This window comes from Acanthochromis polyacanthus, chromosome 1 (assembly GCF_021347895.1).
Source record: "Acanthochromis polyacanthus isolate Apoly-LR-REF ecotype Palm Island chromosome 1, KAUST_Apoly_ChrSc, whole genome shotgun sequence".
NCBI lineage: Eukaryota > Metazoa > Chordata > Actinopteri > Pomacentridae > Acanthochromis > Acanthochromis polyacanthus.
In genome coordinates this window covers 23,975,165-23,988,066 of record NC_067113.1, presented here as the reverse complement: position 1 = coordinate 23,988,066, position 12,902 = coordinate 23,975,165, and the positions used below count along the sequence as shown (strand labels likewise).

General features: G+C 40.5%; 1 protein-coding gene across 4 annotated transcripts in view; it reads left to right on the top strand.

The window, feature by feature from the left end:
* Window positions 1-11,515, top strand: part of fermt2 (FERM domain containing kindlin 2) — a 41,652-nt gene extending 30,137 nt beyond the window's left edge. For 2 of the 4 annotated variants that reach the window (XM_022214998.2, XM_022215012.2), the window contains 9 exons: window positions 1,360-1,494; window positions 2,646-2,695; window positions 3,296-3,420; window positions 3,593-3,699; window positions 3,787-4,005; window positions 6,413-6,433; window positions 7,607-7,731; window positions 7,895-8,036; window positions 9,152-11,515. In XM_022214998.2, the coding sequence (XP_022070690.1) occupies window positions 1,360-1,494; window positions 2,646-2,695; window positions 3,296-3,420; window positions 3,593-3,699; window positions 3,787-4,005; window positions 6,413-6,433; window positions 7,607-7,731; window positions 7,895-8,036; window positions 9,152-9,325 (1,098 nt within the window). In that variant the 3' untranslated portion in view covers window positions 9,326-11,515. The remainder of the gene's footprint in view (window positions 1-1,359; window positions 1,495-2,645; window positions 2,696-3,295; window positions 3,421-3,592; window positions 3,700-3,786; window positions 4,006-6,412; window positions 6,434-7,606; window positions 7,732-7,894; window positions 8,037-9,151) is intronic. The other 2 variants (XM_022215020.2, XM_022215006.2) reach the window with 1 other exon arrangement.
* Window positions 11,516-12,902: the final 1,387 nt, after the last annotated feature.

Genomic DNA, 12,902 nt, shown 5'->3' with positions numbered 1-12,902 from the left:
AGTAGGGTGTTAAGACTGATGTTGCTACCTGTCTGTTAGCACTCTGGAAGCTACTACTCTGCTTCAGCTGGATATTATGAGCTCATGGTTTTTGGCTAAGGTTTCGCTGTTAAGGGATGCTAAATAAAGAGCAGCGATTGTCCAAATCCAGTAAGCTGCTGGCTGATGTTAGCATGCTATCACCTGGATGTTTCACTTTGGCAGCCTACTGAAATGAGGTAAGCAAGAGTCAAGAACAGTAACTGATCTCATCGTCATGAACTTAGGGCACAGGTTGTACTTTTTACCTCAGCAGATAAATATAAGCAGTCTGCTAGTTCCACATGCAAGCAGGAAACAAGCCACACCGTGGTTATAGTTTTTAAAGAAAATGTCAGTATGGAGGCAGAGGAGTGTCATGGTGAGCCCTTTGTCCCACATTCTGTAACCTTAACCAGCTGAAGCCTCAAACTCTGCTCTGAATCTCTCACTCTTTCGACAGCTGTTCATTCATATATTCAGGGGGAGAGGGGGAGGGGGGGGGCTAGTGATGGTTTGACAATGTAAATACCATTTGTCAACAAGCTGTATTTAGTGTCTATGACTCATGGTTGGGTTTTTGGTAATGGCCCCATCCTGATGAATTGGTGTTTCCATTGTTACAGTCTCTTGCCCCAAAGTCTTGCACCAGTTTCACATATGTACCCAGTGAAAACAATGTTATTGCATCTAACACTTCAAAGATGTGCTAAGAACGCAGTGCCCAGACCGCACTGGTTATTACTTTCAGTAGATCATTATCACAAATCACTTCATTCTGTCCTCTTCCTGAAACTTGTCTCCTCGTCTTCATCTCCTTCTAAAAAACAACATTGCTGGTAAATTCACTGGTGCATACTGGCAGTGCTTCTCAACATAAATGCCAACACATCTTAAAGTATTTATATGGCAATTATCACAGACTAGTTCCTTTTTTATAAGATGAAGCCAGAGCATTTATGCACCGGTAGCACAAATGGCAGGAAACTTTATAGAAATCCGCAAAACTGTTGGCACAGCTAGCTTGCGAAGTCTGTCTCCATTTCACACCTTTCTTTCAACTCCCAAGTTTTAAGTGTTTGTTTTTCACCTGAATGTGTCTGATTGATTGAAACATCATCTTTAGTGGTAGATTTTAGTCTTTCATACTTGTAACGGAGGCTGTGAAGACTTGGACCACAACTTCTGTACAAGTCCTATGGTTTGTAGAGAAAAGGTATAGATACTAAAGTGTCAATTGTGAAACCTCTAAATGGGGTAAAATAGGTAGAAAAGACTATGTCAGTCCTCAAAAACTATAAAAATATACCTAACTGGGGCATCTCTTTTTTCCTTTTTTAGTACCACATCAACAAGCTGTCGATCATGTCCTCAGACAACCACATGAATAACAGTGAGAAGGAGGTGGATGAGGTGGATGCAGCTCTCTCAGACCTGGAGATCACTTTGGAGGGTGGGAAGACATCCAACACACTGGTATGACAACACAGGCACCATTACCTATTCATGTTTGGTTGTGGATGTGGAGTACATACACCGGGCTTTCCCAGATGCCTTTGTCTCAATTGCCATCATTATGTGAATTTGTTTTCCCAATTGTAAAGGCTTGGCACTGGTTTTGTGCAGGCGTGAACTAGCCGTGACGTCACCCGTTGGTTTCAACGCCGAGAAAATGAAGCCCGGATTTTGCTACTTCCTGGTTGCCATTTTGGATTTTTTTGGAGCCAGTGACGTAAAAAGCGTCATCAAACAGGCTGGACCAGAGAGCAACTAGGTCTATGGGCGGGCCAGACTGAGAGCTGACGACTCTATTATCCCGCCCACATTTTACCCTATGTGATCATTCTAGACAAGACTGTCTGTCAAGTATAGCCACGCCCCCTGGCTCTGCCAACTTTAACGATTTATTTAAAATTCAGTATTGATTTATTTTAAGATCGGCCACCTGATCTCTCATTTTGACCATGAAAACTAATGGGAAAAAAATCCTGAGCTGTAGAAAATCAGTCTATCAAATTTTATTTTTTCCGGTGATGAATTGGGGTCTATGGAGCAAAAGCTTTTTGGAGCCAACCCTAGCGGACGGCGTGATATTGCAAGTTTTTGACACTTCTGGGTGGGCTTCATTTTTGGAGCCAGATGCTACGTCCATGTTTATATACAGTCTATGGTTTTGTGCCTTTGTTTTCCTTTCTGCTGAAGTCTCCTTTCATCAGTGGTACTTAACAGGCGAGGAAATCTACCTAGACGATGCATACTTCAGTTCACTGGAAGTGCAGAATTTTACTCAGTTATTTTTAAGGCCTGAATTTTGCAAACAGCTGAATTTGTAAGATATTTGACTCTACCAACACCATACAGGCTGCATTTCATATCTCTACACTGAAAATATATCTTTGCTGTTTCAACAGCCCTATCTTGAAAACTTGCTTATGTAGCTTATCAGAGGAAACTCAGCTGAGAGAGATTACATAAGAAGCTTTGTCTTTAGCATACTCTGCTGAGCAATGACATTGCAAATGTACAAAGTTGAGCATAAGGTCATTGTTGTGTTTATTTCATGTTCTTATTCTTTTAAATTAAACTATTCTACGTTTATGCTAACAGCAGGTTTCCCCTCTTTCCAGGGTGACATCACATCTATTCCTGAACTCGCAGACTATGTCAAAGTCTTCAAGTAAGTCACTTCCTTAGCTCCCTGATCCTACTTTGTCAGTTATCAAAAACAGCTATATGTGACTGCATACAAAAGTTGCATTTTTATTGAAAAGATGGCGAGTCTATCAGAGAGCCATGAAGCAACATTTCCTGGCTAAGTAAGAGAACTGATGCCTGTTTTGCATCAGTGTAATAGGTTGGATTGTTTGCCAAAGAACATTTGCAGGCTGAACTGTCAGTTTGCCTCTTCAGAGTATTTATAGTTGGACCAAGCATATTTTGAATCCTATTCATTGTTGGCTTGAAGCCTTTGCTGACAGGCAGGTGGCCCCTAGTGGGGTTGTCTCATAAAATGTTAAAAACTAGGGGGGGTATGATATCAAGGGGCATTTCCTCTTTAATGCTTTTACACAGTGCTGGCTCCTTTCCTATTCACTTAGCTGACTTTGCACTTGAGAAGCTCTCCTTCTTTTTCCCCTCCTCTCTGTCTCTTGCTCCTTTGTACTCACTTATAATATCCCCTCCCCCGCTCTTCCTCTTAACCACCTATAAAGAAAATGGATGTTTTTTCCATGTGAACTCTGACATGTCTTCTTCTAACTGTATAATCTCTTTCTAGACCCAAGAAACTGACACTGAAGGGCTACAAGCAATACTGGTGCACATTCAAGGATATCACAATTTCCTGTTACAAGAGTAAAGAGGAGGCACATGGGACACCTGCTCACCAAATGAATCTCAGAGGTGCTGATACACACTCATTTATATACAAACACACCAAAATGACTTTTCGTGACCATGCTGGAATGTGATGCTTAATTTCTCTGCTACAAGTTTGTTATCTTAGGTGGTGTGTCTAAAGAATGGGGGTGACCTTTGACTTCTTCCTGTCTGCACTCTGACTCCTTACGTGCAGGTTGTGAGGTAACGCCAGATGTTAACATCTCGGGTCAGAAATTCAACATCAAGCTGCTAATCCCTGTGGCCGATGGCATGAACGAGATCTGGCTTCGGTGTGACACAGTAAGGATGAAGTCAGTGCGCTCTTTGCTGTGATTTGCTATCTCTTCAGAAGTATTTCACGATATTTTCTGTCTTTTTAATCTCCAGGAGAAACAGTATGCTCACTGGATGGCTGCGTGCCGCTTGGCCTCCAAAGGGAAGACCATGGCTGACAGCTCGTACAACCTGGAGGTCCAGAATATTCTGTCCTTCCTCAAGATGCAGCACATGAACCCTGACCCGCCATCCATTGAACCAATCACCACTGACATCAACCCAGAATGCTTGGTGTCCCCACGCTATCTGAAGAAGTACAAGAACAAGCAGGTAAGACATGAAGGCCAGTTATCTGTAATGAGCTTTAACATACATCTGCTTCCACTAGAAGGTCTGTTTACAGCAAAAAAGAGTTTTGTTTTTAAAAAACAAGATATTTTATGAATCTTTGTTTACCTGCTTAATGAGTTGGATGTGGAATTAGATAAAGAAGCATCTGATGCTTCCCAGATGGATCCCTCCTGGCATCAGTTGTCTTGCGTTGGAATGTAGCCTCCCTCTACTCCCCCGTCTTTACTTTCCTCCTCCCTCTGTTTCTTCTTCCCACCTTCCCCTGTGTGAGGGGAAACCAGGACAGCAGACGTCCAAACCGCTGCTTATTGTCGAGGTGCTTGTGTCAGACTGTAACATTATTCCCACCTCGGCTTTCAGTCTTTGTGCTTGGAGACAAAAGGGCTGAAGAGTCACTGTTTTATGGATGCATATCTGATCCAACGAATGAGGATATATTGGTCTGAACACAAGAGGGGGACATCTCGATAACTCACTGTAATGTTTGGTCAGTTAAGATGAATTCATTTTCTCTTAAGTGTTAGGAAGATTCTACAGTGTGACCGGCAGATTTGCATGTAATCAACAGGTGTGTGTGTGTGTGTGTGTGTGTGTGTGTGTGTGTGTGTGTGTGTGTGTGTGTGTGTGTGTGTGTGTGTGTGTGTGTGTGTGTGTGTGTGTGTGTGTGTGTGTGTGTGTGTGTGTGTGTGTGTGTGTGTGTGTGTGTGTACGTGCGTAAACAGCTGAGTACATGGCTGTGTTAGCTGGGGATGGGTGAATGAGCTGGCTGCCTCCCCTTCGCTTACTCACCCAATCTGGATTTGTTTAAGTTGTAGTAGTAAAGTGGAATGTTGCTAGGGGGCTGGAAGGATGTTGGTAGGCTGCTGGTACAGTAAGCGGTGACTCAGAAATGGTCTGGACTAAAGCCTGGAATATCATGGATGTCTAAAACTAGATGTAGACAGAGATGAGGGATTAGAAGAGTGAGAATGGATGTGAAACAGGATGTGGTCGAAAAGGGATGCACAACAAAGAACCAGGGATTTGCTCTTGAGGCACTTTTTTTAGTTGTTACTCCTTTTTTACAGGAAACATGATGAGGTCTTATTGAACACACCACCGCTTAGCTAAAAGTTACAGTTCACACAGAATTACAGAAGTAAAGAATAAATATTAGTTTCAGTTCCCTTTCCCTCTGTTTCTCACTTTTTCTTTTCAGAATAGTGGATTTGAGTGACCAATCATTAACAGATTATTGCAATGTTCATGAATCTAGTCACAGTTGCTCAATCTGAGAAAGATAACAGAATTTTTAATCCATGTCTTTGTTACCTTTAATTAATAACTGGACTTTGATCTTCTATTTGTTGCCATAGAGATTAGTTTAAACGTGTTCTACAAAAAAACTACAGCTTCCATGCGTGTTACCAAACAGCTGTTGAATACCAATAAAATAAAATCTGTCTTCAGATTTGAAGAAAATACTAAACAGAAACACTCTAAAGCAAAATAAATTGCCTGGAACATAGGCTGACTTGAACAGGAAGTCTGAGGTGGATGCTTTTTTTGAAGTGTTAGTAGTATTATCCCAGCAGGATGTGTGTCTGTCTGTGGTTCTTTCTGGCTCAGTTCCAATCTCGCACTGAAACTCATCCAGATAGATGTTCTCCCCAGGCACAGCATTGAAGAGTAATGGCATATGTACACTGTGTGCCTGTACTCTTGTACTCGCTACACTACCCGTGTGGTGGGCGTGGGGGCATCAGGAAATGAGCCGTGCCTAGGAATGCTGCGCGGGAAAACTGTCTGGGAAAAGCCCGTTAACTGTGTAGTCAGCTGCGACCCCTCCCCATCTCGCTTAAACTGGACTTCCTGTTGCAAGATTTGTCCGAGGCGACTTCCGTGCTGCAGCTCTGAGCGGATGCACACGCAGGGATTTTTCGATTACGTTAGCCCGAGTTGTTTCTGGCCATATGTGTACTTTTACATGGAAAACAGACTGTAAAGAAACACGAAATAACTCCTGGACCTTGGACATACAGCACTGTGCTTCCTCTGCTGTTGGCATATATCACCATCTTGTGGATGAAAGAGGAATCACAGACATTATCTAAATCTAAAATGTGTAGATCCAGTGCTTTCCCCTTCAATGTAAAACCATACCAATAATATGTAACTGTTCTGCCTTTCTTTTCTTTAATTTTGCACAATCTGATTGCTATTTTCCTCTCCTCCTTGTGGCTGAAAACTGCATGACCCCACACCTCCATAGCCGCATTATTGTTTTGACCTTTCCTCCCTCAACAGTGATCTGACTTGCTTATTCTTTGTCCAAACCTTCTGTTCTCTCTTGTGTGCATCTCCTTCATTCCTCTGTATCCTCCCATTCCCACCTTCCCCTCCTCAGCCAGGCTATATCAGGGACTTGGTAAGTTGAGTCATGCGTCCACTGGGTGCCTCTGAGTCTTAGATATGTGCATGATTTTGTAAACTCTGTGCAATTTCTGTGTCTGGGTTGTCTCACCTAACTAAAAGTAACTATAACAAGTCCTAGTGGCTGCCACAGTAGAGTAGATCCTATTTTATAGCTTCTGTATGTTGCTTGTCATCAACTCGAACTGGTTTTATGGGGGAACAAGCAGCAAAAGTTAAAAAGCTTTGAGATATTTTGTAAAATAAATGGACTGTGGAGGTCTTGTGCATGTTTTGGCCCATTTAACACACTTTCTATACACTTAACGTCAATGCCGCTGATGCAAAGCACATCATTGATTTTCAGATTGCTGAGTGCTTTAATGTGTTTTTGAATAATATATTTACCTTACAGAGTGATAGTGATTTCAGTTCATGTCTGTGTGATATAAAAAGCAGAGACTAGAAACTGCTAAAGGTGAACGATCCATCACATTTAATTAATTTTTTAAAAATGATTTTATTGCAAGCAGTAGGACAGAAACTTCAGAAGTTTTTTCAAGACAGAGCACAACTACACTGCAACTTTTTAATGCACAGAATAATCAATCAATGCATCTGTGATGGATTCCTTAGTTTAGGGTAGTTTGAAGTGTATCGCTGATTTTTGTAGCGCACTCACATAAACTGAAACCACTGATAACTGACCCTGGAATGTAAGACAAGTGCTTAAATGGTAGAATCTTCTGCTTGGACACAGCAGTTATTTTGGATCTCTGCTCATCTAGTTGTATTAGTTAAAAATGAGGTAAAAGCTGCAGCCTTAAAAAGGCTTTAGGGAAATTTCGGGGCATGAGGCACATGCATGCAAACTCACACAGGTTAAAGCTCCCCATGGCTCATTAACCTCAGTCTGGCTTCTCAGGGGGCTCATAGACTTCTATTTGTCTAGCTGTGTGAAGTAGACATTTACTGTGACACGTCCTGGTTATTGGCTCACACTGTGTGTTCTGATGTCTTTATGGTGTTAGCCACAGCTTGTTTACACGTTGGGTGTGTGTGGATTTGGCTACATTGGGTGGTTAAAGTGTGGTGATGGGATGCTTTTGTTTATGATAGGGAATGAGTTTGTGTTTGCGATCACTTAAAAGTCAGAAGAATATTAAAAAACCGTTTGTATGTTTGTCAGATTTCAGCTCGGATCCTTGAAGCCCACCAGAACGTGGCCCAGATGAGCCTCATTGAGGCCAAGATGCGCTTCATCCAGGCATGGCAGTCCCTGCCCGAGTTTGGAATCACTCATTTCCTCGCAAAGTACGTTTTGCGACAGAAAGTTCAATAATTTGCTGATGCTGCTTCATATTTGCATCTCTGTCATCCACTCTGTCAGCTCTCTGTGTGTTAGAGTGACTCATTTGGTCATTTGATCTGCACACTTTCATTTCATTTCACAGTGGGTTCTTTCGCTTCTCCGCAGGTTCCAGGGTGGAAAGCGGGAGGAGCTGATCGGTATCACTTACAACCGTTTGATCCGGATGGATGCCAGCACTGGCGACGCCATCAAGACCTGGCGCTTCAGCAACATGAAACAGTGGAACGTCAACTGGGAGATCAAGATGGTAGGAAACCCACAGGAAGAAAGTTATTTTCTGTGCTGTTTTTAGATCTGATGATTAATTCTGAAACTCTGCTGATTTTATAAGTCAGTCTCTTTACAGGCCTTGCAGAGCACTACTGAATATGTGGAAGAGTTGTATTAAGCTTTTAGTTACTCCACATTGAGCCAAGATCAGTTTGAGGACTGAAGACCATAAATCTGATAGTGAAAAAAATAAAATAGTATGTGCTACATCATTTAGAAAATGCTTGAAGTTAAAAAAAAAACAACTTGTAAGGTGTAGATTTGTGCTGGTCATGTTTGTGTTCGTTGAGAGTTGATTGAATATCTTTTGGTTTTGGACTGTTGGTGAGTGGTAGTTTCATACTTTTTTCACTTTTCTCTGACGTTTCACACACCAACAGATCAATTTATTATCTAAAAGACAACTGGCTAATCTACGAGCCTGTCCTCATAGAAAAATCGACCACATAGGTCGTCTGTCCACGCCCGTATTACGACCGAGTGTTACGTTTTGACGTTAAAAGACCTCTAGCGGTTGAGTAAATATCGACACTCCGGTGTCTCAGCTGAAACGTCACCATGAACAAACTTTTACCGAACGCTATCCCTAACCATAACCATAACCCTAAACCCGTTTTGCGAAAGTGAGGGAAAAGCCGTTTCACAAATTAAATCCCGTAATGCGTTCCTGTCTCCCGTAGGGGCGCTAACGTAAATACGCTCTCATGGGTCGTATTCCGGGGCACGTTACATACGACCTGCGTGGTCGTATGAGTTTGAGGACTTGTTGTAATCTACAGTAGAATTGAGTAGTCATGGACCAAGTTGATAATGTCGCTAAAAGCTGCGCAGACTTGCTTTATTGGGATTCACACTACTAGAAAACTTTGCACATGAATTAGATAATTGAAATGTTGCTCACTGAAGGATTTGAGAAAAATTGTCGTAGATAAGCAGTTAGTGAAACTGTTTGCTGTTTTTCTGTGGCTAAATGTATGTATCTTCTTCCAATAGAGAAAAAAAAAAAAAGACAGTCTGAGTGAATATCACTGCATTTGACCACATTTTTTCATTTAGAATCAAAGCATGCCTGACTGTTTTCTCTGCATTCAGGTGACCGTGGAGTTTGCAGATGAGCCCAGTCTGTCTTTCATCTGTGCTGAGGTGGACTGTAAGGTCGTCCACGAGTTCATCGGCGGCTACATCTTCCTGTCCACACGTGCCAAGGACCAGAACGAGTCTCTAGATGAGGAAATGTTCTATAAGTTGACCAGCGGCTGGGTCTGAGCTGACCAGAGGTCAGAGATTGTAGGTCAGGGGCCAGGAGGGGAGTGGCTTTGGGGGGGGGGGTGGAACCACATTGTATGGGCTTATTTTATTCTACTATTTCTCGGTCTTTTTAATTGTTTGGAGCTGTGCTGAAGAGTCCAGAGCAGCACGACTATTGCCAGGGCTGACAACGTTTTTTTTTTTAATTGTTATTATAGTTGTTTTTTTGCATTAATGCTGGTAAGGTCATTTGTTCCTACACTAATATTCTGGTGGATGCAGTCCAGATGAACTCCTGTGATTGAGCAGAAGCCTTACAAATACCATGAAATTTGTCTGTTGTCCTTTGACCACCTGCCTCCTCTCCTCCTGGACTGATGGCCACCAACTTACGTCCATGACAACCCTTTAAAAACCAATCAAACATCAGATTTTATCCCAAAGAATCTTTTTTTTCCCTCCTCTTTACTGTCCTCTCTCTCTCTGTCTTCTAAAACTGGACTAAAGAGCTGACATTAAACTGTCATGAGAACATATTGCGATTACAGCGCCACAGATACCTACAGTTACATAAAATTATTTATCCTGAAAGACGGACTTCATCAAAGAGTCCAATCAAAAGGGTATCTGGAACAGCAGTGGCCGGTCAGCGCCGCTCTCTGCGTCCATCCTGTCCACCCCCTGAAAGGTTTAATCTCTTTGAAGTCACATGTAAGCACTTCTGCATTATACAGTCCTGTTTATGAATAAGCTGTTGTTGAATTTCCTTTCGCTTCTGATGTCTGTCTTTGTTTCTGAACTTGTGTCCTCTTTGTTGAGTCTCCCTATTAAATTAGCTGACAGGTGTGACATTGTGAGACTTGCTTTGTGTTTCAGACACTGCTGATAGTGAGCATGTCTGATGAAACACTACAGCTCAGTGCGCTGGGATGAGCATCCTGTGGGTTCAGAAATCTGGTTTCCAGCTGATGTAAATGTTCTTTCTGCAGAAATCTTAAAAAGTCTTTTAGTCTCGTGGTCCCTTAAAGCAACACTGAGATCTTAAAGCAGATCTCAACTTGTTTTTAACAATATAATTGAGTCTTAAAGATCGTAACATGACTTTTTAAGATGACATTTCCACATGTTTTTACCAACGTTGTTTCACCTTCTAACAAGGAAGTGCACAAATGATGCATCAAAGAGAATCTATTGATATTCTGCAGCATGTTTTCAGCAGCATCCAGACATTTGAAACCGCTGACGTCTCTCTGCCTTGTGCACGTACACTACAAAACAAGAGGGACACTATCACAATTCCCTCATACCACCTCTTGTATGAATGCTGTTCTGTTCCTCACACCGTATAGTATTATTATTATCATTTTTATCAATATACACCAGCAAAAGGTCACAGAGTTTTAAGAATGAATATGCAAACTTTTTTTTTGTTCTGTCCTCAGTATGAAGGATCAGTAAATGAAGTATTATTTTTTGTAACTAATGTAAAAACACAAACGTTTTATAGAATTGTACAGTTTTTTTTCTGCTTTTTGGGGGGAGGGTTTGGAGGTTGTTGGTTTTTTTTTTTTCTTTTAGTAAAAAGGGGGTAAGCCATCTGTCAACATGTGTAGTATTCAGAATTGTGCCTGCTTATGTTGTGGTCTTACTGAGTTTTCAGATGAAGATATATATGAATATATATATGAAGATAACACTAGTCTCAAACTCCAGGTTTGGTTCAAATGTTTGTCGAGTACATATTTTTTTCTAAAATACAGATATATATGCCTTTTCATTGTGCCCTGTTCTTCTTGCTTGGTTTTATTAATTTTCTGCTGATTATGTCCATTTGTGACCCTGAGTTGCATTTTCAGCTCATTTTTAAACTGACAATGATACCTTATGTGCATTTTTGCTGCAAATTTGACTCGCTCGGTGCCTTTTTAAAAAAAATACTTCACTTAATCATCTGGTTTTTGTCACAACTGAAGTGTGCCATTTTAAAATGTCCGTATGAAGGAGACCCTGGAGTTTGAGACAAATCAGCAAAAAATGAACAGAGGTCAGAGAAAACCAAGCCGAGTCTGTCACCTTTTTTTTTTTTCCTCTGATGTTGTTTCTGTTTGCCTCCAGTGTCAGGAGCAGTGGTGCATGTCCTGCTGTTCTGTTTTCTGACTGTAAAAATGCATTTATTTTAAAAAAGTAATAAAGTAATTTTTATTTAAACTGACTGTAATCTCTTTCTATACCTGTTTTTGAAATCAGTTTGCTCTGCTGTGACACCTCATCCAGACTAATAATGATCTTTTATTGGATCGGGGGAAAATCAAGATACAGAATGAACACATAGAGGAAGTGAATGGTTTCAGATTCTTAGAAATAATGATAGATCTACAACCCACAATGGGGTTAGCTTGATGAAGATTTCAAAAATGGTGATAGATTAATTAGGCAGTTCCTCATGGGTCTAATTGACCCGCTTTAAAGTTTGAAAATGTGGGGGGAAAAAAAAAAAATTCACAGCGAAACTTCTGATGTCCACATTTTTGGGAAAACTTTGAAAATTTATTGATGGGGAAAAAAAATGCTAATTTTTTTAAGAACATAAACCAAAAAATCAACCAAAATCTGAAGTTTTGCTGGATTTTGGTTGATTTTTTTGGTGAATGTTCTTAAAGAAAATATTAGAATTTTTTCTGATATGTATATAATCATTTTAGGATTTTTTTTTTTGGAAGATTTTACTCATTTTTGAAAGAAGAATTTTCTTGCCACATTCGGGGGATTTTTGTAAAATAGAATTTTTAAGGGAAATTTTGAAGAAATTATTGGAATTTTCTTCCTAAAGATTTTGCAAATATTGAGAAATTTGGGAAATTTATTTGGGAGAATTTGGTGATTTTTTTTTTTCAGAGGAAACGATATTTTTCGGTGCTCGTAAATGAGGACAACAGAAGGGTTAATATTTCATAATTTTACTTCCTCGTGGACTCAACCATCACCATCAATAATTGGGTGCCTTACTTCCTTCTACAACCAAGCTTTTGAACTACAGTTCAACAGAATTATTTAAAAAAAAACATTCTGCTGAACCACGGTTAAAAATCAATGTCTAATTTTCATTGGTTAATTTTCATAGAATTTTTATTTATTATTGCTTTTGTCAGATTCAAATTATTTCTGCGACCATTGTGAGTTTTTCATTCATTAACCGAGGGGTACCAACAATTTCGTCCACGTGTGTACGTTAAACTGGCCTCTCTTTTTTCATTCATTTGTGCAATGATGTCATTCCCTCTATTTCCTTACTCTTTTGGTACACACACATGCGCTACAGTGATAATACGCTGGTGTGCACACTGACTTCCACATCAAGTTGGTAAAACTGACAGTTCTACTTTAACATCTCAACTTCAAAAGTTTACTGACTTTTTGGTGTCAGCAGTCTCACAGCTCATGTCAGTCACATTTATTTGTCTTTGCTTTTCTTTGAAAAACAGCTCTTATCACAAGATCTATTTACTTTTTTTCCCCTAAAGTTCTCCACCACATCTTCAGTGCTGATTGTCTCTCTCCTGGTTAATGACCAGTCGATGCTGTTACCGGTTCTGCT